Below are 24445 nucleotides of genomic sequence, written 5' to 3'. Positions count from 1 at the left end.
GTTTTCTTTTTTCAGACATTATTCTTCGATGTTATTATTTTAAAAAGGGATAAAAATGGAAGATAACAACCCATATTTATATAAATTATACATAAAAATAAGAATTTAGTTAATATGTATTTTAATAGTATATGTTAAAATTATATATTGGTTAATTTTTTTTACAAAAAAGATATAAATATATTTATCGTGTACTTATTAAAATAAAAAAATTTAAACTTTCTACTAATAATAATTATAAAGAATATATAATAAATATACCCCATGAATAATAACTATTAAACTATGTGTCTCAATGGTTACTATTAATGCTTATTATTTAATTCCTTTATTTTAGAGGATGTGAGCAATAGGATTGGAAATGAGCCAAGTCAATTTATGAGTCTATTTGACTTTGATTCGTTAATAGTTTGATAAGTTGAATTTGTAAGCTAATGAGTCAAGTTTGAGTCTGAAATTGAACTTATAAATTAAATGTGTCAAATTTAAATTTAAATAAACTTAGCTCATTAACTCGTGAGTTGACTCGTTATATATATATATATATATATATATATATATATATATATATATATATATATATATTACATTATTAATATACATATCTTAATTATATTTAGTTTATACTTTTAATATTATATATATACATATGAAATAGTAATATATAATTTTATATATATTAATATTTTTATTTCAAATTTTATAATTATTTTTTATAATTTTGATGTAAGACATAAATAAAAAAATTATAATTAATAAACACACAATATATAAAATTAATAATTTTTAATATATATAACTTATAATTTATTTAATATACAATTATAGATTATGTTCATGTTATTTAAGTCAGCTCGTGAGTTCGAGTCAGCTTATGAGCTTTCGGTGAGTCAAATTTGAGCTTAAAAAATAGACTTAATTATTAATGAATTGAACTGTAAGTCAAATTCAATTTTCGTGAGTCAAACTTAAATTTGGTATAACTTAACTCATCTCAACCCACTTCCAACCCAAGTAACAAATATAGTATTCTGCGTTTTCAGAACAAAAATTCAACTACCCAAGCAATTTTTCGATTCACATATATCTTATATAAAATTGGTCTTTTTTATGATATTCTATATTTTAAAAAATTAAATCTCATGCATGTTTAATTAGTATTTTAGAAACATTTATTTTTATATATGTTACTTAACGACTAACAACAGTTATTTAAGAAATTTTAAAGCACTACATTATTCTTCTAATCTCATATATATATGTGATTGTTGAACAAGACATGTCTCAAAGTCAAATAAAATATATAAGAGACAACCATGAATCTTTGAACTCAAGTTTGACTTTAGATAGAGTTGTGTAATGTTGGGCTTTATCACCCTTTGCTAATAAATTAAAAAAAATATCTATTATCCAAGCTTATAAAAAATAAAAAATTTCATACTTATCACTAGATACTACTTTAAAAAAAAAAAAATAATAATAATAATAATAATAATAACTTATGCATCATATAAGTTAAAAAAAAAAAAAACAAAAACAAAACTTATGCATGTATAGTATAAGTGATTTGAAAACAGAAAGTAGATTATTTATTTTTGTTTAGAAGATTGTTAAGTATGATTAGGGAAATTAATTGTAGGTTCTAGATAGATTATATTGGTGACCCCAAAGTCTCTTGAGTCATCCATGGCTGCGGCATGTGACTGACCCCTAACACTTCATTGAACACAAATCCCTATCCATCACAAAGTCACCACCTTACGTGTCACCCTAATATCATTTGGATTCCTTAATAATAATAATAATAATAATAATAATAATAATAATAATAATAATAATAATAATAATAATAATAATAATAATAATATCCTTCTTGATCTCGACTGTGTATCTAGAAGAAAAACTATTATTTCACACTTCGAAAATTATTAACTAGTGAATAATTGGTTTAAATACTTTTTGTTACTAGACTAAACAATTCTTGATACATCAACAAATTATTATTTATAAAAATTATTTAAATTAATTACTTAAATAGTTAAAGATCAATTAAATATTTTTAAATTATTAAAAAAATTATCCAAAATAACTAAAACTAAAAAAAGTATTTATAATAATAATAATAATAATAATAATAATAATAATAATAATAATAATAATAATAGATTATAGAAAGATACTATAAAATAATATAAAATTTTTTTAAATATATTTAAAATACTGATATTCCAATTTTTATAATTAAAATAAAAAATTAAAATTTTTAAAATATTAGTATAACTAATGGTAAAAATTCAGGTGCAGACTTCACGTCACGTTAAATCATTTGGGTTTTAAACATAACTAATACACTTAAAATTTTTTCAATAATATATAATCCCTATGTCCCTTCATAATTCAAGGAATCTTCTTATAAAAAATCCAAACCTAATAAATCTCCTTGGTTTCCAATTACCTTCCCATTCCACCATCAATCAACACACCCATCAATTTAATAAGTTTTCTATGATTTCCATCATCATCATCAACATAATAGTTTCCAGGAAAGTCACCTTTGACTAAGAACAATACACACAACCCCCCCAATTTTAGCATGTATAAATACTTTGCCTAATTGAACCATTTTAATCTATCCAGTATCCACACAACCTTCATCTTATCATTATTACCATTATGGACATGCTTGGTGTTAACCATGGCAATAAGAAGCAGAGCAAGAGCAGGGGCAAAAAGGACAATTTCAAAGTGACTTACATTTCAAGCCCCATGAAGGTGAAGACAAGTGCCTCCAAGTTCAGAGCCGTTGTTCAAGAACTCACCGGTCAAGATTCCAACGTTGCTGACGTCATCTTCATGGAAGAAGCCACCAACACCACCAATTGCAACGTCATCAACAACGATAACAATGGTGTTCATCATCTTCATCAGAATGAAGAATCTTTTTTGTTTCACGATGCTTCAACTACTACTAACTGGTTGAAACCTGATTACACCGAGTTCTTGCTGGATTCTTCTAGAACTTCTTCAGCAATGATTGAACCATCGTTGTTACAATACGATTTTCTCAACTTTGATATGATATGAAGGAAAATTACTTATATATATTTATATATCAAGTTTTGAGATGAATTTTGTTGGAATTAATAGCTTGTAGCCTCTTAATTTCGTGTAGATATGGATTCGGCATCATGTTTACATAGCAAAGCTGCCATTTTTGGAGTTTCTTTGAAGCTTGATGTGGTTTTACCGTTTTGCCCTTTTTCTGGTATATCATTGAGTGAATTTATATACTTGAAGGTAACTGCGACCGCTACTGGTTCTTTGAATAAAGTTAAGATTTGTGATGAATTAATCTTTAATTCGTTAAATTGAAGAAGATACTCTAAGAAGATTAAAGAGATATAGGTTGATGACTTAATTAAGTTTGCAAATACTAATGTATTTTAAAAAAAACAGCAGAGTATGGTGTTATCTGAACTTTAAATTAAAATTTTAAAATACAAATTCTAAAATTTTGAATGATTAATACTAAATTTTAAATTAAAAAAATAAAATTTAATTAATTAACAAAAAATTCTGTATATGTTGTACATAGTTATGGAAGTGGATAGTGCTAGACATGAATATGGGGACAGTTTTTTTTGAATTATGAAGCAAAGAAAAACGGACTGTCTCATTACTTTATTAAAAAAAATTAAAAACATAAATTCAACGGTCTGATTTACGTAGGAGAAAAAAATGAAGGGCCCGATTTGTACTTTTAAAATTTTTTATTTTGAAAACAGAAAATGGATGGTCCGATTTTAATATTAATTTTTTTTAATTGTGTAAAACATAAATTGAATGGTCCAATTTGTGTATTGTAAATTTTTTAAATTTTTTAAATATATATCAAAAAATCTAATTTACTCTACGCAAAACATCTATATACTCTATAACTACGTCCTACACCATTCTTTCTTTCATATTTAAATTAAAAAATGTAAAAAATATGCGTGTACGGATCATCCTATTATTTTATTCTGTGACTAAAAATAACCTTTTAAATCATACTTTGAATATGGCTTAGTATCAATCTCGTCCTTTAATTAAGAAATTGACACTTTAAATTACACTTTGGATTCAAGCATTCTAAATTTCTAATTTTTATGATCAGATGGTTATCCTTAGATAATTAATTTAAGTTGATTGAATGGTAAGTTTACTGATTGATCTAAACAAATATAAAAAATTTAAATATTATTTTAATTTATATATATAATAATTTATTAGTTAATAATAATTTTTTAAAGAAAATTGATTCGCGATAAATTAATCTTTTTAACATATTGAAATAAAGAATACCAGGACAACCAACAAAAATGTTTACGTTAAATGAATGACTTATGACTTAATAGTTATGCAAATTGTGTGAATGCATTAAAAACCAAAAGATTGATATGACTCAAAAGGTCTTGGTGGTGTGCTCTTGTACTGCTTGTTGCTTTGTCCAATCATGTGCTTCCAAGTTTGGAATTCTTTTCAATTTTATTGGAGAGTGGACTTCAATTATTCTACAAGATATTTAAACTCTATAGTTTTACTTTTTTTTTTTCATTTTTAGTAGTTTTTATCTTTAGATTCTTTTTAGATAAATAAATAATTATATTATGTATATTAAAAATTTATATAAAATATATTAAAAAATTAAAATCTTTTAAAATAAATAATTAATTATTTTTAGATTAAAATAATAAGACATACATTTTAATCTTTTACTTTATCATTTTATTAATTTTTTTATTTAAGAGACTTTAAATTTTATATTAAAATATAAAAAATATACACTAAAATATATTAAATAATGGTGAAAACTCAGGTGCAGTCGACTTCACGTGAAGTTGATACGTGAGAACGGTTAGATGATTTGACTGATTTGACTAAATTTTCATTTAACAGCTTTCAAATATCAACTTTACGTACAATCGACTTCACCTGAGTTTTCACCTTAAATAATATATATATTTACATACACACATAATAATTAATTTGATAATTAATTTTGTGTATACATGTAATATTTTTAATAAAAAATATAAAATAGGATTTAATTTTATTATTTTGTACTATACAAATTATAAACAACATTAAAGTTTAAAATAAAAAGCGTTTTCTCATAATCTTAATCCGTCATCAAGAATATGCTAACGTGCGTAATTGACCAACTTCAATAGCCATCAAAACCGATACTATGACCAAATGATCATACAATTTATGCAATTAATAGTTTAATACTTATTCAATTAATACAATTAAACTAACGTATTATTAAAAAATATTTATTATCTTCTTAATATTAAAAGTAGACAATTATTTTTAAAATATTAAAAAAGAATAAATTATCACACTAAATAAAAATAAAAGGTTACAAATATTGAGTAAAGCGACACATGCATACACTTTCAAAAAATTATTTCGTAAATATAAATGCCTAAGAAAAATTATGATTACTGGAATTATCTGTAAAAGTAGGGGTGCACAGACCCGGTCCGGTCTGAAGGTTCAGTCCGGTCCCGAATACTTTATGGACTAATTTGGTGTGATTTTATTGGGTTTAGAGTCGGGTAAGAGTCTCAAAAATAAACCCAGTCATTATTTCGGGTCGGTTCGAGCCATATTTCGGGTCACTTGAAGTCGATCCGGTGACCCGGTTATCATACATAATTAATATTTTGTGTTATTAGTGATAGATCATAACTATTCTTATGTGTAATTTAAGTATTGTAAACCTTAATATTTTGTGTTATTAGTCATTATAAGACTATAAGTTAATATTTTATGTTTAAAGTGCATAAGACTTTAGACTAATGCATAATATTGTGTTATTTGTATTGATTTAAATATTTGGTATTATTAGACAATATTAGTATTGATTGTGGTTTTGTTTTAGTATTAAAGAAGAGTTGGTTCTTGTTATATTTTTCTAAGTGAATTTTATCATGTTAAATAATGGTTGGAATCTTGAAAATTTGGGTATTTTTACATGCTAGCTTACAAGAAGATATCAACGTAATGTAATGTTAACGGCCCGATTTTCACCGGATATAATTGTGGCCCAAAAATATATTAGTTTTATCGGATCTAAAATCAAATCTGAATCTTATTAAACCCAGCTTCACCCAGCCATGTGCACCCCTATGTAAAAGAAATAAAACCTCATTCAATATCTTTAAATGGCTTGATTTTTTTTGGTGACTTTTAAATGACTTGATTTAGTAGAATGTATTTTACATAAAATATGATTTTTTTTTGCGGTACTTGCTCTAATAAAAATATCAAATATATTTTTCTACAAAGATATTTATTTAACTACATTGTAAAAGCAATACTTATAAGAAAGAGTAACGATTTAAAAAAAAATTATAATATATCAAAATTAAATTTTATAATTCACTATTATTCAATATAGTAAAAAAAATATATATATTTTCATATGAAAACAAATATGTAGTGTTAGTTGGAGTATCCATTTTTTTTTTGTAACCTCTGTGTTATATTTTTATGTCCTTCAAAGTATAACCTATGTTTTTGAAAAGAATTTTGTTAGGTAGGTAATGACTTCTGTGAATAATATAAATAATAGATTTTAAAATTGATTTAATAAAGTAAAAATATATTATATTCTAAATTATTTATCTAAATCTTAATATTAGAATAACCATTCACATACTTAGTAAATTAAACATTCGATATATTTATTGTTCATATTATTTAATATTTTTATTGTCTACCTATACTTTTCTTTTTGGGAATTGAGATATTAGATGGATTTTTTTTATTTCATAGATAGTTTTATTCTTACATAATTTATTTGAATATTTAATATTTTTGTATCAGAACGAAATTTCAATTAAATTCTAAATTGATAAAAATAATTGTCAACGAACTATATTTTAATTACATAATTTTCATATATTCATTTAGAGGTCTAATCATTTTAGACAAATTAAAATTTTAAAAATAAAAAGTTAATTAATTGATAATCCTAAAAAACACTGAAGTAATTTAATTTTGGTGGCACAAATTGGGGGCAAGTGCATGCTTATGACAACTGTAACTTGTTGTAGAGGATCCAAGCTCCAACACTGAAGAAAGTGAAAGATAGCTGTAATCTGTGAGATGCTGTGTTGTTACTGTGTCAGCATATCTCTGACATACTTAAGTAAATAGTGTAAGGAGAAAAAAAATATAGTATTTTAGAACAAAAAAAATTAATATTAAAAGCAAAGAGATGCATGAGCACAGAAAATGAGAAAAATACAATTCACGTCAAGTTAGATAGTTCATAAAAATTTTATAATTATCATTATGGAAGATATTTTTTTTTATCATTAGATTATGAGTTTTAGAATTTGATTTTGCATATTATAAAAATATTATTTTTATTTAAAATATGACTAAATAAATAAACTATATTTTTAGTATTTTTATTAAAATAGATGTCATATCAAAATATTAATACATTATATTCTAAATTTTTGTACTATAAAAAATCTAATACTATATTATAAGATTAGTTAATAAAAATGGATATGATTATGTTAAGAGTTTAAATTCAATTTTTATTCAACCCATCGTCACCTCTAATTAGATATAATATTAAATCAAATTTTAATTTTTTATATAAATTAAATCATTTATATTTAATTAAGAAACGACAAATCTTTTTGCTAATGGTTAAATTTTTCTAAATGATAGGGCTGATAAGACGAGAGTGTAATAAGTATCTAATTAGTGCCACGAACACTTGTTTAAGAGAGTAATAAGAATGGTATTTAAGTATTTATATAAAATAAAACAAGTTAATAAATAAGATTATTATATTATTAGTTTTTGGAATCAGAAGAAGACAACATATATAGATTGGAATGATCCATACGTACCTCTCTTTCCTTTCTCTTTCTTCTCACTTTTATTTTATTATTTTTTCCACGCTATTATCTAACTCGACCACTAAGAACTAATTTGTTGCGAATTTGAATCTCATTTACCGATTTATCATAAGCTAATAGATTACTACATATAAAAAGTAAAATTCGAACTCCTAATATTTATTTAAGGCTTTAAGCTTACGAAGGAGCTCGTTACTCAACTAACCAAATTGATCACTTTTATTTTTTTTTTTTGGTGACTTCTCACTTTTATTTAATTCAATAATAATAATAATAATAATAATAATAATAATAATAATAATAATAATTGACGCAGAACAAAATAAACGTTGAAGAGATACCATCATCATTGTCATCATAACCCGCATCATCTCATCTGAATTCCAAGGTTGGTTCCCTTCTTCACTTTCTGAAACAAATAATGTGTGCACGATTATTAACTTTAAATATAACCATGCTGTGTTCCAATGTTCTTCAATGAAGTTGGATTTATATATTTATTATTTAAATTTATTGATTCAGTGTCAAATTATTAGTCTATGGTTCGTCAAAGTTTGACTTTTTCTGAAGTTTCTTTTCCCGTGGGGACATTATCGTGTTCCGTGAGTTGGAGAGTGAGTTCTCAAATTCTGGATTCTTCTAAATCTTGTGCTTTTGTGACACAGCTTATTAGTTTTTTTTTTAATAATTTAAAAAAAAAAAGGTTGAATTAAAATTGTTATCCTTTTGGCATGTCTCTTAGCTTTGCAAGTTATGTTTGTTGTTTGAGATTGTGTTATCATAGTCTTGGTAGCTAGTTTTGTTGGTTAATTTCATCATTTTCAAGCAAAAGTAGAGTACTGTGTTGTTGATTCCGTGAGTTGTTTTAATTTGTTGCAGGGTTTTTTCACCTTTTAGGTTTTGAATTTTGATATCATTTTGGGAATCAACTGAATTGAGGAATTTTTGTTGAAGAAGGGGTGTGTGTGTGTGTATGTGTGGTGTGGTGCCAGGGTTGTTGGTATAGAATGCTGAATTTGGATTCTCATTTGCCCAATTCCAATGCCAGGTATATTTATTTGCTATTTGCTATTTCCTTTTTTTTTCAATGTGTATGATTTAGATAGTGATATGATTTTCACAGTGGATTGGGTTTCCTTTGTAATAATGAGGAGATACTAACTAGGAATTTTGAAATTATAGATACTTTCAGTTTGTTTGAACCAGAAGTTCAACTTCTATAACTCTATACATCTTTTGTTCGGTATTGATTAATCATTATGAACTATTGCCTATTGGTGTAACAATTGGACTTGATGCTTCTAACTCTGAATAAGTTCATTTTTCTTTCTTTCTCCTTTTCTTCTAGAATCTCATATCTTATGTGAATGTGGGTTCCTAGAGATATTTTCATCAAACTGCAAGAATCAATAAATATCCTATGTTCAGATTAGAAGGCTGTTGTTGCATTCTAATTTAAAAGACTTATTTTTGTATGTGGTTTTTCATATATACAGAGGCAAGCAGAGTTGATTCTTTTTGTTTGTCCGACTTTGATCAATCAATTGGAAATCACTTGGAGAATGCTGTCGAATTGAGTGGAAGTAAGATTTTTTTTTTCTGCATTAAATCATCTTCATTGGAGTTTTTGTTTGTAATTATTCGTTCACAAACATTGATTGGAACTACATGATAGTGTAAATGCATATATGCTGTTACTTGGGTGATGAGCTTGATGTATAGGAACATGATCTTTGCAGGAATCATGCTCTATCCTTTCATTTTCTAATTACTTTTTGTGGTATATGATTCAGATCCTGTAAATAACTCACTGAAAGTAAGTAGCCAGACGATTTCTCCTGGTCCTGTTCACCTTGGCACTTCTGATAGGGTGAATATTTCAAGTTCTTTTTACCTAATTGATTTTCAGCTTGGTAAATAATGTGTTTGTTATCTCTGTTTACAACCCGCTTATTTGTAACTTTTCTATCATTTTCCTGTTTCAATTTAGTTGCCAATTTCAGTTGATAGAAGCTCATTTATGTACCTAGAAGACCGACTGAGTTTGCTGGCACAAAAGGTACAATCAACAAATCACATTATAATACCAAGTGGTGATACAGAAAACCAGGAAGGGTCTGCCATGGCTGATGCCAGTCCTAGAACTGATATTTCTACAGATGCCGATACTGATGATAAGAATCAGCGGGTGATGTTTCCGTTTTACCTGTTATGTTATTATCTTTTCTAAGTTCCATTGATAAATCTCAAATCCATATTCGAGGTTTGCACAAACAGGAACTGATTCTGGTCGAACTTCATGGATTCAGCTGTGCTTGATCTGAATCTAAAATTATGAATAGCATTTGAACATAATGAGGCTGTTAGCCCGGCTACCAAGCATGACGAGGCTTGGTGGTGGCTATGTAATCCTTTGCTTGCTCTCCTTGGGTTTGAGCTGAAAATTTATTGAAAAGAAAAACCATAATGCATGAGAATAAATGAAAAATCTTTACCTTTTTGGTTCCATAAAGGCACAAAGCAGAGAAGATGTCTTTTCTGCTGATGTTATTGACAATCTGATATTTATGCAGTTTGATGGAAGTCAATCCCTTGCTGCTGTGGCTTCAGACTCAAGTGACAGATCAAAGGATAAAACAGATCAGAAGGTAATTTATATCTCGAAGAATAAATCTGCATTTTAGCACCCCAGAGATATATGTAATCACATTGATCCTCTCAAGAAATGCACAACATCTTCGCCTCTATTTCCATACATATGTTCAAAATGACATCAAATTGAGAATTTATTTCATTCTAACTTTTACCGTAAGGGTAATCTTTTTTTTTTTTTTGTCACATCATGGTTATTTTTCATTGTTACAGACTCTCCGCAGGCTTGCTCAGAATCGTGAGGCTGCAAGGAAAAGCCGATTGCGAAAGAAAGTAGGATTGTACTTTATGTTTCGGATAATATTTATTCTTATATTAGTATAAATATGTGTCCTTTTTATCGTACTTGTTCCATATAAAGATTCCTATTATAATGACAAGAAAGAAACACAAGAATTTCATGTTTAGTTGGCAGACACAAAATCTAGGGATATCTTGTCACTAGTTCTTATTCTTATGATGATATGAATTCTTATTCTTATTTATGTGGTTGTATGTATTATTAGGACAATCTGTTTGGAATGACAGATTATGCTGGCTGTACGTTGTTGATTCTCAGTTTTTTCATCTTTTATATACAGAGATTATAGTTCTTCCAAATGTACTTCCTTTTATGATAACTAAATATGCACCAATGGGTACCCATCTTTGGGCTCTTACTAATTTGAAGTTTTAAAGTATCCCCTTGAAGTTCCTCCAGGGTAGCAGGTCTGGCTATGGTAACTCTTCATTCGTTAGTAGTGGACGAATGCAGAATCCAGTAATTTGTCTATCGCTTATTTGTCTATCCTTTAGTCATTGGAATAGTTATTTTACATTTCCCCACTTGTGCATTATATTCAAGAGTTGGTACCATAAGCTGGTTACTCCTACAGGCTTATGTTCAACAATTGGAAAGTAGTCGTTTGAAGTTGACGCAATTGGAGCAAGAGCTTCAGCGAGCCAGGCAGCAGGTGTGGTTTAGCTATTCCTTGGAATTATTTTCTCATTGTTGCTGTTTTCTGTTTCCGTCCCTTTTGCATTCCAGTCATTTTCACTTCAAGCCAAAACTTCATTTTCCTTTCCTCTAGGGAATCTTCATATCAAGTTCAGGTGATCAAGCACATTCAATGAGCGGCAATGGTATCATTCTTTCTAAAACTATGGCATTCATTCCACAAGTTCTAATATCAGAATGTTTCTATAAGTAGTGGCAGTTATTATGTTAAAAAGATGCTATTACAGGAAACATTTTATCTCTTCGATCTTCCTATCTGATGAATAATCATTACCACATTGTTTCACAGGGGCCATGCAATTCGATGTCGAATATGCAAGGTGGCTGGAAGAGCAGAATCGACAAATTAATGAGCTTAGAGCTGCTGTAAATTCTCATGCAAGTGATACAGAACTTCGAATGATTATTGATGGTATATTGGCGCATTATGATGACATATTTCGGCTGAAGGGCGTTGCAGCTAAGGCTGATGTCTTCCACCTGTTGTCTGGCATGTGGAAAACCCCAGCTGAGAGGTGTTTTCTGTGGCTCGGTGGCTTTCGGTCATCTGAACTCCTTAAGGTAAGCTTATCGAGTCCGTTTTGTTTGTGGCTCTCATAGTCTGTTTTAAGGTCTATGAATTTTATTAGCAATAGTGTCTGGTGATAGCATACAATGTAATCTCTTACATGTTTCTAGGATTAAAATCAGATGCAGATATTCTGAACCTGAGAGTTCTGTAAAAGAGATGGCTAAATGATGTTACATCTTGTCTCTTATATTGAATAAACACGAATGAAGGCAGCATAATTTTCAGATTCAAAGATTAGTATAAGCCAAGCCTACTAACACTTTCATCAATAATACAAGTTCTTCAATAACAAACCTTTGTGCCATAAGATTAAAAGTATGTGATTCTTAGACAGTATCATTCCTTCTTTACTCTTAGTTTTCTTCTGTAGTAAAAAAAAAAAAAAAAAAACACCCTTCTGATGACTTTGTTTCTTTTTCTTTCTTTTTTTTTCTTTATTTCCAATTTCAAATTTTATTCCTAGGTTGTACTATATATTCTAGGAGATAAGGGTTAGTTATAGGTTGTTAGTAGATAATGAGTCCTTGAAACTGAATTAAATCCTTAAATAAATAAACTTAGTTTGAAGATGAAGATATCTTGTAGCTTGCCGACTGTCTGGTTGAAAAGAAACACCTATCAAGATTCAAACTGCACCTTAAAACTTGTTTAACTTGAATTTATGCACGATAGCTCGCATAAACAATTTCGGGTTTGTCTTAAACTTCCTAAATACATTGTTTCCTTGTAATTATTGTAACGGTTTTCTCATTTATGAGATCTAGGCTCATATATTCCTTTCTTTACTCTTTGACTTGAATTCGGCAAATTCGGCTGCAGCTCCTGGTAAATCAGTTGGAGCCTCTCACTGAGCAGCAGTTGGTGGGTATTACCAACTTACAACAGTCTTCTCAACAGGCAGAGGATGCATTGTCTCAGGGCATGGAAGCACTGCAACAATCTCTTGCAGAGACTTTGTCCTCTGGATCACTTGGCTCATCCGGTTCATCAGGGAATGTCGCAAATTACATGGGTCAAATGGCCATGGCCATGGGTAAGCTAGGGACACTCGAGGGGTTTATTCGGCAGGTAAGGTTTTCTTACATTCACAAATCACAACTTTAGGTTCAGTTTGGTATAATTCTTTTGAAGATATTAACAAAGTATCTGTTATTCAAATCTTGATTTCCTAATAATTTTGCAATTGATAAAAAACATTTTCCACCTAGCAAACAAGGTAGCTATTCACATCCCGATGTCTTCACGTGAAGATGATAGTTAAGATGGTGACACACAATTTATAAAATGGCTTCGTCAAATATGTTGAACCATTTAACAATTCTTATCTATCATCTTCACATGAAGATATCTTCATATGAGTAGTTATCGGCAAACAAATCTGTGCCATTACCACATCTTCTGGAAATATTGACCAAGAAATTTATAGTTTTAAGACTGCATTTCATGAAAATTAATTATGTCAAACGCATCCATTTTATAACTACCAACTAAATTCTTCATTTCTGCGGTGGTGATCGACAAGGCTGACAATTTGCGCCAGCAGACATTGCAACAAATGCACCGCATATTGACTACTCGCCAATCGGCTCGTGCTCTCCTTGCAATACACGACTATTTTTCAAGGCTGCGCGCTCTTAGTTCCCTCTGGCTCGCCCGCCCAAGAGATTAATAATGTGGGTGGTAAATACTAAATAGTATGTAAACTAAACTTTCTTGGTTCTGGCACCATTTCTACTTGGTCACCATAGGTTTGAACTATTAACAATTTTCTTGTGTTGTAGTTTTCATGTTACTGATGTTAGTGTTTGACTGAATCACCCCCATTATTTAGAAACTGAATTGGTGACAAGTAGTATGTATTTTGTTCATTACTAATAATGTTTGTACATTATAATAGCAGCTGTAAGGGGCTCATGGTTGTTCATAGTTCATAACCCCCCAGAAAGGAAAATGTTGGGCTGGATAAATTTGAATGTTTGGCTCTGTTGCTGCAGTTTTCTGTCTTTCTGTATTTGTGATTGATTTTGTACATCTTTGTGGATCTTAAGAAAATGGTCTTCACTCCTAATTTAATAAATTCTTTAATTCTTAATTTAGCATCTACGTAGTCATTATTCGTTATATTATTGAATTTAATTTTGATGCACTCTCAGTATAAAGTAGTTTTATACGTATATCAAATTATATAATGTCATATCAGTAAAAATAATTACCTTTTATATTGACCGCGTGAATGATCATCTAAAAGAACGGCTGTGATCATGCGACTGCATAAAACGCTTTACATTGTTAATACATATAAATTAAACTCTTATGTATATAGCTTCTAACTTATGTTTGCTAAGGAGTGCCCCATTGGAAGAGTGTAATACAAAAGTGTTGAGTTATCAATTTTTTAAATGTTTTGAATTACTTTTGGTATAATTCACTTTAAAGATATATTTGAAGAAAATAAGTAACATTTAAAATGTTTGAGATCGAATCACACGTTGTCACATTAGGTTAAAAAGTTTTTTTTTTTTTTTAAAGGCAACAAAATATGCTTGTTATAAACATTATTAACCCCATGTTATTAAGATGATTTAAGAAAAAAAAGATAATATAACTAAGATTTGGAGGAAAAAATTATTAGAAAATTTTAGATATAATAATAGATTGGGTTAATGATCGATTTTTAAAAGATTATATTTGAGTTAATTTGATCGTCAAAAATTGTTCAATAATTTTTTTTAACCAAATGAATTTATTTGATTATTTTATTACTTTTTTTTTATGTGTCGTAGTTAAGTATGACGTATTATATTAAGAATATAACATATGACACCTTCTAAATAGTTATTGTTATTTTTCTTTATTTACTTTTTAAATAATTATTTTAATATTTTCACAAAATTATTCAAATTGTTTGTTAAACATAAAAAATCATTTTTTAACTATAAAAAATATAATATTTTTTATTATTTTGTTATATTTTTAGATTTGTTAAGGATTAATTTATCACACAAAATAATATTAATTTTTGAGTATCATTTTAGCAGTTTATTTCTAATAAATCTTTTAAAAAAATAATATCTAAATACTTTTATATTGAAAAATATTCAAAAATGTTTGTTACTTCAAAATTCCTTACTCACTGGTCTTTCCCTTTTCTTATGTTTCGGTTTTAATTTACCTGCTGCAGTTACAAACCGGCGGTGCCGCCATCAGGAAGTGAGAGAGAAAGCAATTCAACTCAACTCAACCACAAGGAGCCACGTCATCGTCAATTTCATAGTTGCCTTTCAATGTGAGTATTAGTTCCTCTTTTTCATTTAGCATCATGCAAATTGATTTTGATCGATCAATTAATCGTGGCATGGTTCCGTTCTGTACTGTATTTTTAGATGCTCACCATCTGTTTGATCTTATGCTTCTCTTTTGAAAGGGATAGAAACTCAAGTGCAGTTGGTTTCATGTGAAGTTATTAGTTAAAAATCGTTAGATGTTTTATTATGTTTGACAAAATTATTATCTAACAGCTTTTAACTTTTAACTTCTATTGAAGACAACTGCATGTGAGCGATCACTTTGAAAGGCAAGTTTTTCTGCATTTTGGCTTGGTTTTGGAGTATTTGAGTTAATATAATTTATAATTTATTCAAATATGGTTTGAGCCGTATGCTATGTTCATATTCTCCGCTGCTTATCTTTCTATTTCATAGCTTGTTTATATGGTGTTTACCTTGATCAAGTGCCCTCATTCTCCCTGGTTTCCAAATAAAATGGTTCCTTAATTATGTTGATGATGTTGTTGTTGTTATCTCACTAAAATTGTGATGGTGGCAGATGTCAGGCAGAGGCCGAGGACGTGGCCGAGGGGGATGGGGAGGAGGCCGCGGCATGATGACATATGCGAGAGAAATGGAGTTTGAACTCTTCCCTGAGGTGACTAACTGAAACTGCATAGCTTCTCCCATTGCATCCCATCCCTAATCTCTAGCCTTCTTGCTGCTAATTGCTCCCTGCAGGATGTTACTTTGCCTTCTAATAAAGTCAATCATGATGATACTCTCATGAAGGACTTGCTACGACGCAATGCCAGGCTTCAAAATTATTGGAAAGCCTCTCCTTATCTTATCGAGGAAACAGAAGGTAACCTTAACCCTTCTGTCTTCTTTCTGTATGCATTATATACCTATCTTGGCCATTAAGTAATCATAGAGGCATAGAGCTTACGATACACACTTACACATCGCCACACCAGTTAAGAGTGAATTGGCTCCTGGAATGGAATATGAGCACATAATTGTAATTGTACCCACTAAAGCTGCACATACAGCTTATAAAACTTTTTACTTATTTTCGCTCGTGTGCGATCCTATTCATTTTTGTACTTGAATATCTGGCTTATGCCTTCTCCATCCCCCAACAGGAAGTCAAGAATACTAGCATTTATTGTGTTAAGAAGTTAAAACTTCATTAGATGTACAAATTTTCTTGCTTTTGCTTTCAGAGAACAAAAGGATGCATGTAGAAAGATTTTCTGACAGGAACAAGACAACATTTACTCGTGATTCTTTATCGCAGATTTTAGTGTTCAAGGAATTCCCTAAGGAGTTGGTTCGAGGTATGAAATCATTGGAATTTTCTTTAACTGCAGCGGTTGCATCCTGTATCAGAAAATGTTTTGATGTTTATTATGCATTTTAGGTTCTTGTTAATTAATCTTTTTTAACCATAATATGGTGTTTTTCAGGTACAGCTACAGCTAGGCGTCCAAGCCGTAAAAGATTTCGGTGGAACCCAGAGTCAGGTTTGATGATTTTAAATGACCTGTCTCTTTTGTTTATTAGTAAATTGATTTGTGAGTAAGCTACTCACATTTAATTTTACCCCCCCCCCCCCCCTCTTTTTCTTCTTCCCGCCACCCAATGAAGAAAAAGGATTTTGGATTTTAACGGTTAGGGCAGGAATAAGGTTCATTTTCCTAAATAAATCCTGCAATCTTTGAAGAACTAATTGAACTTTTTACTACTTTAAGTTCATATATGCTGCACTGTTGAGCAGTATGTATACTTATTGTTTTTCTTGGAGATTTTTCTTCTTACTGATGACTATGGTTGTGTGGCAGGTATTAAGCGAATTGATTTCTTCGAACAGCTAGAGAAAAAGAACCAGGTAGAGCACCTATGCTTACAGTTAGTGCCTATATGTTTTCGATATTTACAATTGATTTATGGATTCATCTTAATATCGATAGGGATTCCTATGCATCTTTAGTCTTCACCTATGCTTACAGTTGCAAGTTGCCGAATTCAATATATATTATATTGTTAGGATTGGTGGGGGGATGGCTGTTGTGGAATTGGTACCTTGGGGGTTCCATTATTGTTGTTATCACTGTTGCCACCAGTGTTGTTTTCTCCACTTTCATCATAGCTTCCGCTCCATTATCATTGCCTCTTCTACCTCCAACATAGTCGTTGCTGCAAATCTCCTCCAGCTCCAAGCCATCATCGCTTGATCATCTGTAAAACTCATGGAGCTTTGAGCCCTGTATATTAGTTTTGGGAAGAAAATTGCCTTTTGCTGAACAGAATACTAAATTTTCCTTTTTATTCATTCTGTTGGGGGATTTTAACCCACTTGTCCAATGGAAAATTTTATTGACCTTTTCTTTTCACTTGCAGGTCAAAGAGGGTAAAGATGAAAAGGAAAATAAAGGAGGAGAAAATGAAGAAGAAAAAGAGGAAGAAGAAAATGTAGATGATGAAGAGGTTGAGGAGGAAGAAGAATTTGGTGATGATGATTATCATCAGGTATGATTGTAACCTCTACTTTTATGTTCAATTTTGGCATTTTTGAACTCGGTTGGTTCTCTCCATGATGTTTTTCTTGTTTTGCTCTTTGTGAGGTTTCTTTAAAATATTCTTTGGTGTTGCTCTATTTTAAAAATTTTATAAGAGGCAGATTCTATATGACAATTGACGTGTTCAAATTGATATCTCTTTGAGAAGTTATTTTTTCTATGATTACTCTGCCGAATGGTATGATTTTTTTCCTTCTAATGAGGCACAATAGCATAGAGGTGTAAAGTATTGTGATTTGATTTTCATGTTAAAAAGAGAAAGTACAACAATAAGTTTCTAACTAAGTTAAAATGTTGCAGAATGAATATTTTGATGATGATGAAGATGATTATAATGATGCAGATGAAGGGGATGGTAATGCCACTTTAGAGTTCCACTGCATTTCTTACTTTAATTTCATTTTAATGATCTTACATTGTCTGCAGATGAAGTTACTAATAAGACATGTCTTTGATTGCAGATGAGGGTACCTATTAAGATATCTCTTTGTATAATAATGATTGTCTTTTCATCCTGTGAACGCTTCTGCAATGCTTTGGAATCTCGCTTCCACATTGTTACAACTTCGACATACCTTAATCCTTCTCTTGCTTTTCATCTATTTCTTCTTAGCCGCTATTATTTTTGTTTAGTCAATTGCATATGAATGTGTAGTTTCTTAAAGTTGTTTAAGATAGATTGTTGCTTGAACAGAAAAAATATCGTTTACTGTTCAGATTTCCACCTTGAAGTGAGAGAATGATTAGTTGTTCATTTTACAAATCTTGCCTTAGAGGATTCAAATTCCCTTCTTGGATATTATGGGATTTTTTTTAATAGGATAACAGTCAAATAAGAGAAAATACTCAGTTTGGTCCCTGAAGTTACAATCGAGTTTCAATTTAGTCTTTGAAGTTTCAATTGCCTCAATTTAGTCCCTGAACTTTTAAAATTTTAATCACGTTAGTCCTTGCAGTGGTTTCCGTCACAGAGTTAATTGAAAACTTTGGGGACTAAATTGAGGTAATTAAAACTTAAAGGACTAAATTGAGGCTCGAGTGTAAGTTCAGGGGACAAATTGAATATTATCTCATCAAATAAACAATTTGGTGTGTTAAATGGTAACAATTTTTATTAGTCTTTGTTTGTGTTGTTGTGGGTTTATTTATTTATTTTTAAGGTCTACCCAAAATCAATTATACAATTAGAAATGAACAACTTATAGACAAAGCAAAACGGTGGTGGTAGTGGTGTTGATGTTGGAGGTAATAGTGTGGTAGAGTTGAGAATGTACTAAACAGATTTTCTCAAGGATATAATTATAAAATTTGGAGATCAAATTAAGTATGTTAAATTTAAGATACTAAAATTAATTATGGTTCAAATTGAGCAAAGTAATTAAAGATTATGTTTGAGTTAATCATTTGAAAAATGTTATAATCTTACTCTATAGTAAAATAATGTATTTAAGTAACTAATAAAAAGAACTTTCCAAATTAAAAAAAAAATATACTGAAGAATTTTAATTTCTTAAAGTAAGAAATTCCAATTTCCTTCAATATAGAGGAAATTCTTACAAAATATTTTAAAAGTATAACTAAGGTAAACTATCTTGGCCAAAGAAAATATTTTATAAAAAAAATCAATTTTTATGCAGTATAAAAAAATTGTACACAAATGTGCTCAAAAGTAATAAATTTTTGAACCTACTTTTTAAAAAGTCATCTAAATATATAAATTTAGTTAAAAAATTGTGTAAATTTTTACACTATTAATTCATTAAAATTAATCATTTTATTTTTTGTTAAAAATATTTTATTCCAAATTATTACTATTACAGTTCAGCTTACGCCCCATAATGTGTAGTCGCCGCTTTTTCATAATCGATTTTTAGGGTTTTAAGGGTTTAAGCTTTTTACAACACTCATGGCTTCCAACGGTAAGCAAGACGAACAAGACGAAGAGCTTTTCAAACGAATCGAAGACGAAGAAGAAGATTATGAAGAAGAAGAAGAAGAAGACGGCGAAGAAGGATGGGACGACTGGGAAGGAGACGACGGTGATCCACAATCGGAATTGCTCTGCCTCTTCTGTGATTCTCGCTACGCATCTTGCGATTCCCTTTTTGCACATTGCGCTTCCATTCACCACTTCGATTTCCATGCCACTCGAAAAGCTCTTACCTTGGATTTCTATTCCTCCTTCAAGCTTATTAACTATATCCGCTCTCAGGTTACTTTCCATTTCTACACTTTCCTTTTTCTCCTTTTTAGATGTTAATCTAAGGTTCTGTGTAAAAATGGCGTCAAAGTAAGAAAATATTAACTGAACTCAATTTATGAATTCCATCTATCCAATCATTGAATAACATCATATTATCTTGATAATAAAAAATTTAGAAGATTCGAATAGCAATAGATATGTAATTTAATTGATCTATGAAGTGAAATGTTTCATCAATGATTGCTAGCATTTGTGAAATTGGTAATTTATATAAATTTATTCGTCATAAGTATGACAAGACTTACACTCGGTGTAAGTGGATCCCCACCAATATATTTTGTGTATCTGTTTGAATGTTCCTTTAAGTTTGGATTTTGAGGTTCAGAGCATGGAGTTTCAATAAATTTACTTCTACATTTTGCTAAGTTTTGGTTTCTTTTATTTTTTTTTACCAGGTGGCAGATAACAAATGTTGGAGCTGTGGATCGACATGTCAGTCCAACCAAGACTTGCTGAATCATCTGCATGATGCAATTGACTTAAGTGATATAAAGATTACGTGGGATGATGATAGATATTTAAAACCTTTTATGCAAGATGATTCACTGTTGTACAGTTTTGTTGATTATGAAGATGGGGAAGATGAGCAAATTCCACCAATGGATGAAGATCTTATGATGGATTTGAAGAACTCTATAGACACTCTTGATTTGAAAAATGTGGTAGTTACTGATGGTGTACATGATACGAGTAGCAGCCAGAAGGTTGCTTCTGTTCCTAATGATCATTTGAACCAGGCTAGTTCTTCAGACAAGGAACTTGTTAATGGCAAGAACTCTAGAGCATATGTGCCCTCAATTGATGAGGCTAGAGAAGAAGGGCTCTTGTTGGCCAAATCTCAAAATCACATGGAAAAGCAGATTAAGATGGTTAATGAAAGTTATTTTGGGTCTTATAGCTCATACGGCATCCACCGTGAGATGTTAAGTGATAAGGTATGAATTGTATTTGCATTTGTTTGCTTCAGGTTTAAGAAAATCCACCGTGAGATGTTTCACTCTACTGTTATCATCATTTTATAGATGTCCTAGCTTTCTTTATGTAGGTGAGAATGGATGCTTATGGCCAGGCAATTTTGAAAAATCCCTCTCTCCTAAATGGTGCTGTGGTTATGGATGTAGGTTGTGGAACTGGCATCCTGAGGTGAGAAATTTCGATTATAAGCAAACAATATATACTCTCTAGTCATTGAACGCGGCATAATTTTTATCCAAAAGAAAAATAAAAAATGGAATGCTGAATTATTTTATTCAATTTTCAAACTAACAATACAAACTACTAGGGTAATTAATCTTTCATATTATTTATGTCTGTAATGACATTACATATTTCTTTCTATTGTACAAGATTTCATACTCAATGTGTCCTGCTAGGTTACTGGGTGGACTGCTTTTGTTTGCATATATTTGGTGGCATTACAATGCCCAGGGTGATTATCTGGTTGATATTCATAATGCTAGTGTGATAATATAAAGTATGCTTTGGGGTCTGTGTGTTTGTATACCTTATTTGATAACTCAATCATTTTTTTGTGACATATTTTACTTGTATATTCTTCAGCCTATTTGCAGCTCAAGCAGGGGCATCACGGGTCATAGCAGTTGAGGCTAGTACCAAGATGGCAGCAGTAGCATCTCAGGTATGCATTTTCTGTACATTACTTCTCACAATATCTCCTTAACTATGCATTTAGTGCTATAATCAATATCTTGTTGGTTTTTTCACCTTCAATATATTTTTTAAAAATTAAGGTTGCAAAAGATAACGGTCTCTTACTGGATAAAAGCCAGTGTGGTGTGAATGGCCATCAAAAGGGAGTGGTAGAAGTGATTCATGGTATGGTTGAAGAAATTGACAAAAATGTTGGAATTAAACCTCACAGTGTTGATGTATTGTTAAGTGAATGGATGGGATATTGCCTGCTATACGAATCCATGCTTGATTCTGTGCTCTATGCACGCGACCGGTGGTTGAAGACTGGAGGTGCCATTCTTCCTGACACAGCAACTATTGTAAGTTTCACCCGTCACTCATCACTATATTTTATTTAGGGGTCATCTATTATCAGTCGATGTATTAACAATTCAGTTATTCCAATTTCCCTTTCAGTTTGTTGCAGGATTTGGAAAAGGTGGCACAAGTCTTCCATTTTGGGAAAACGTGTGTGAATTTGACATGTCTTTCATTGGGAAGGAACTTGTCAAAGATGCTGCCCAAATTCCTATAGTCGATGTTGTGGACTCTCAAGATTTAGTTACCAGTTCTGCGGTTCTTCAGGTTGGTGCTTTGCTTTGCTGCTTTTGCATATGTGGATGTTTAATGAGACATAACATTGTTGAATTCTTTACTTCTTTCGTTTTATTGAGGTGTATTTATATAATTTTGCAATCACCTTATGGATCTTGCTAGTTTATCATCTATGATTTGTTTCAACTAATTTTCTTTAGCGTAGACCAAGTTCAACTTTTATGAATTGCATGTATTTGTAACATCATAAAAAAATCACTGTTTGGTATCCTTATGGTGATTTCTTCTCGGTGGTAAATGGTCAAAAGCCTTCTATTATTTTATTTAATAGGAAATATTACTTAGGTCTTTCGGAAAGCAAAATCCTCTACACAAGTTTTCCTCTTTAAGCCCATTTCTGACAGTGCCAGCTTCTGTAAAGAATGCCAAATTTACTTTTGGTAACTATATACATGCATATTTTCAAGTTAAAAACAGGATTCTAAAGCTATTAGTAGCATTTCCAGATATGTTGCTTATCTTTTAATCATCCTCTGTAAATGTATAATCATTGCGTGTGCTATTTAATCACATTAGCATTTCAGCCTTGTTATTTCTGTCTAGATAGCAGATAAATCATAATGTCTCTAGGAGGAAAGGTATAGTTTTACAGGGCATATTCTTTAGTAAGTTCCCGGTCTATAATTGATTATTGAAGTACACTTTTGTTTCTTTGTCCAGACCTTTGATTTGGCAACCATGAAGCCTAATGACGTTAATTTCACTGCAACTGCCACTTTGGAACCAAAATCAAGAGTTTTGGAATATGGAGAAATGCGTGTAGATTCTGAAACATGCTGTCGGTGTTATGGAGTTGTATTGTGGTTTGAAACCGGATTTACAAGCAGATTCTGCCGTGAAGCGCCAACTGTGTTATCAACATCTCCTTACACACCAAAAACACATTGGTCACAAACAATCTTAACCTTTAAGGAACCCGTTGAGATTGGATTTCAGAAAGGAAACAATGGTGATCTGGCAGCAATCGGCACTGAGGACTTTCCTGCTGCAAAGGTTGATGTGCGTGTCAGCATTGTACGTTCCACAGAGCATCGCAGTATTGATATTTCATTAGAAGTTGTCGGTGTTAGTCCTGATGGCCGGAGACGCAGTTGGCCGGCTCAATTTTTTTCTTTGCAGTAGAGTTCATACACCACAATAGCAAAGATCTTCATACTGGCATCTTGTTGGCAGCCAGTTACAAAAATGTTTTAGAATGTTGTAACCCTTTTCATAGGTTTCCATTTTTGTCGAGGAAATAGGTCCTTTCCTTAATTATTTTTTAGAATGTTGTTTTAGGCTACGTTAATCGGTAAAATTTTGAATCGTGATAAAATATAAAAAAGATATAACTAGCCATGTTATTGTTGCATAGATGCTGTGGACTCATTGTTGCATATATTCTTCAGTTGTGTATCTTAAAAAGGATGATATGAACCCACATACGTTGGACTGTGTACTAGTTTCTTAGCTGCTGTATAATAGTTGAGACACAACAAAAATATGAATATAGAGCCAAAAATGTGTTTTGAGATAGAGATAAAGGCAAGATAGTCTATTTTAAAATACTATTGTTGCACATATTTGTGTCAGAATTATCCTTGTATGTTTTCAATTTTTGTTTTTAATGTTTTAGATGAAGTTATTGTTCATGGATAATTCCGATACAACAAAAAAATGTTAAGAATAAAATTAAATGTTAAGAGTATTTTAAAAGAAAATCACAAACATTAGAAATAGGTGTATTCATAGATTGGATCCGATTCGCATATCCGCGGTGTTTATCTGAATCCGATCCGAAAATTGTGAATATAGATCGGATCCAATTCGCACACTAATCGGATCGGATTGCGAATTTTGTGTAGGTATCTGTATATTCGCGTATCCGCAAAATTAA

At 30.5% G+C, this 24445-nt stretch overlaps 2 protein-coding genes across 4 annotated transcripts; both read left to right on the top strand.

Moving 5' to 3' along the window:
• The first annotated feature begins 7929 nt into the window (after nt 1-7929).
• Nucleotides 7930-14243, top strand: LOC112716962 (transcription factor TGA2.2). 3 transcript variants are annotated; one of them, XM_025769038.3, is made up of 12 exons: nt 7930-8319; nt 8811-8979; nt 9428-9514; nt 9725-9801; nt 9922-10119; nt 10505-10579; nt 10797-10856; nt 11459-11536; nt 11654-11705; nt 11870-12141; nt 12971-13219; nt 13674-14243. In XM_025769038.3, exons 2-12 carry the CDS (start codon nt 8973-8975, stop codon nt 13818-13820), a joined length of 1302 nt encoding a protein of 433 aa, XP_025624823.1. In that variant the 5' UTR covers nt 7930-8319; nt 8811-8972; the 3' UTR covers nt 13821-14243. The 3 variants fall into 3 exon arrangements, with proteins under 3 accessions (XP_025624823.1, XP_072061830.1, XP_072061831.1); XM_072205729.1 differs by having other exon boundaries at nt 8317-8545; XM_072205730.1 differs by lacking the exon at nt 7930-8319 and adding an exon at nt 8536-8634.
• A 1021-nt stretch (nt 14244-15264) lies between these two features.
• On the top strand, nt 15265-23922 carry LOC112716964 (probable protein arginine N-methyltransferase 3). Its single transcript, XM_025769041.3, has 14 exons — nt 15265-15437; nt 15977-16075; nt 16159-16282; nt 16644-16757; nt 16887-16943; nt 17262-17308; nt 17821-17929; nt 20012-20211; nt 20658-21197; nt 21308-21405; nt 21823-21901; nt 22014-22274; nt 22372-22539; nt 23230-23922. Exons 2-14 carry the CDS (start codon nt 15977-15979, stop codon nt 23689-23691), a joined length of 2358 nt encoding a protein of 785 aa, XP_025624826.2. The 5' UTR covers nt 15265-15437; the 3' UTR covers nt 23692-23922.
• The last annotated feature ends 523 nt before the right edge of the window (nt 23923-24445 follow it).

This window comes from Arachis hypogaea, chromosome 10 (assembly GCF_003086295.3).
Source record: "Arachis hypogaea cultivar Tifrunner chromosome 10, arahy.Tifrunner.gnm2.J5K5, whole genome shotgun sequence".
In the NCBI taxonomy this organism is placed as follows: domain Eukaryota; kingdom Viridiplantae; phylum Streptophyta; class Magnoliopsida; order Fabales; family Fabaceae; genus Arachis; species Arachis hypogaea.
The sequence above is the reverse complement of the archived record's forward strand: the minus strand, read 5'-3'. Positions and strand labels throughout refer to the sequence as shown.

Excerpts from the sequence above, each read along its gene's own strand:
- LOC112716962 (XM_025769038.3), top strand. Across the intron at positions 9,802-9,921 it reads ACCTTGGCACTTCTGATAGG|TTGCCAATTTCAGTTGATAG; the intron begins GTGAATATTTCA and ends GTTTCAATTTAG. Across the intron at positions 13,220-13,673 it reads TCGAGGGGTTTATTCGGCAG|GCTGACAATTTGCGCCAGCA; the intron begins GTAAGGTTTTCT and ends GTGATCGACAAG.
- LOC112716964 (XM_025769041.3), top strand. The coding sequence starts at position 15,977 with ATGTCAGGCAGAGGCCGAGGACGTGGCCGAGGGGGATGGGGAGGAGGC. Across the intron at positions 16,076-16,158 it reads AGTTTGAACTCTTCCCTGAG|GATGTTACTTTGCCTTCTAA; the intron begins GTGACTAACTGA and ends TGCTCCCTGCAG. Across the intron at positions 16,283-16,643 it reads TCTTATCGAGGAAACAGAAG|AGAACAAAAGGATGCATGTA; the intron begins GTAACCTTAACC and ends TTTTGCTTTCAG.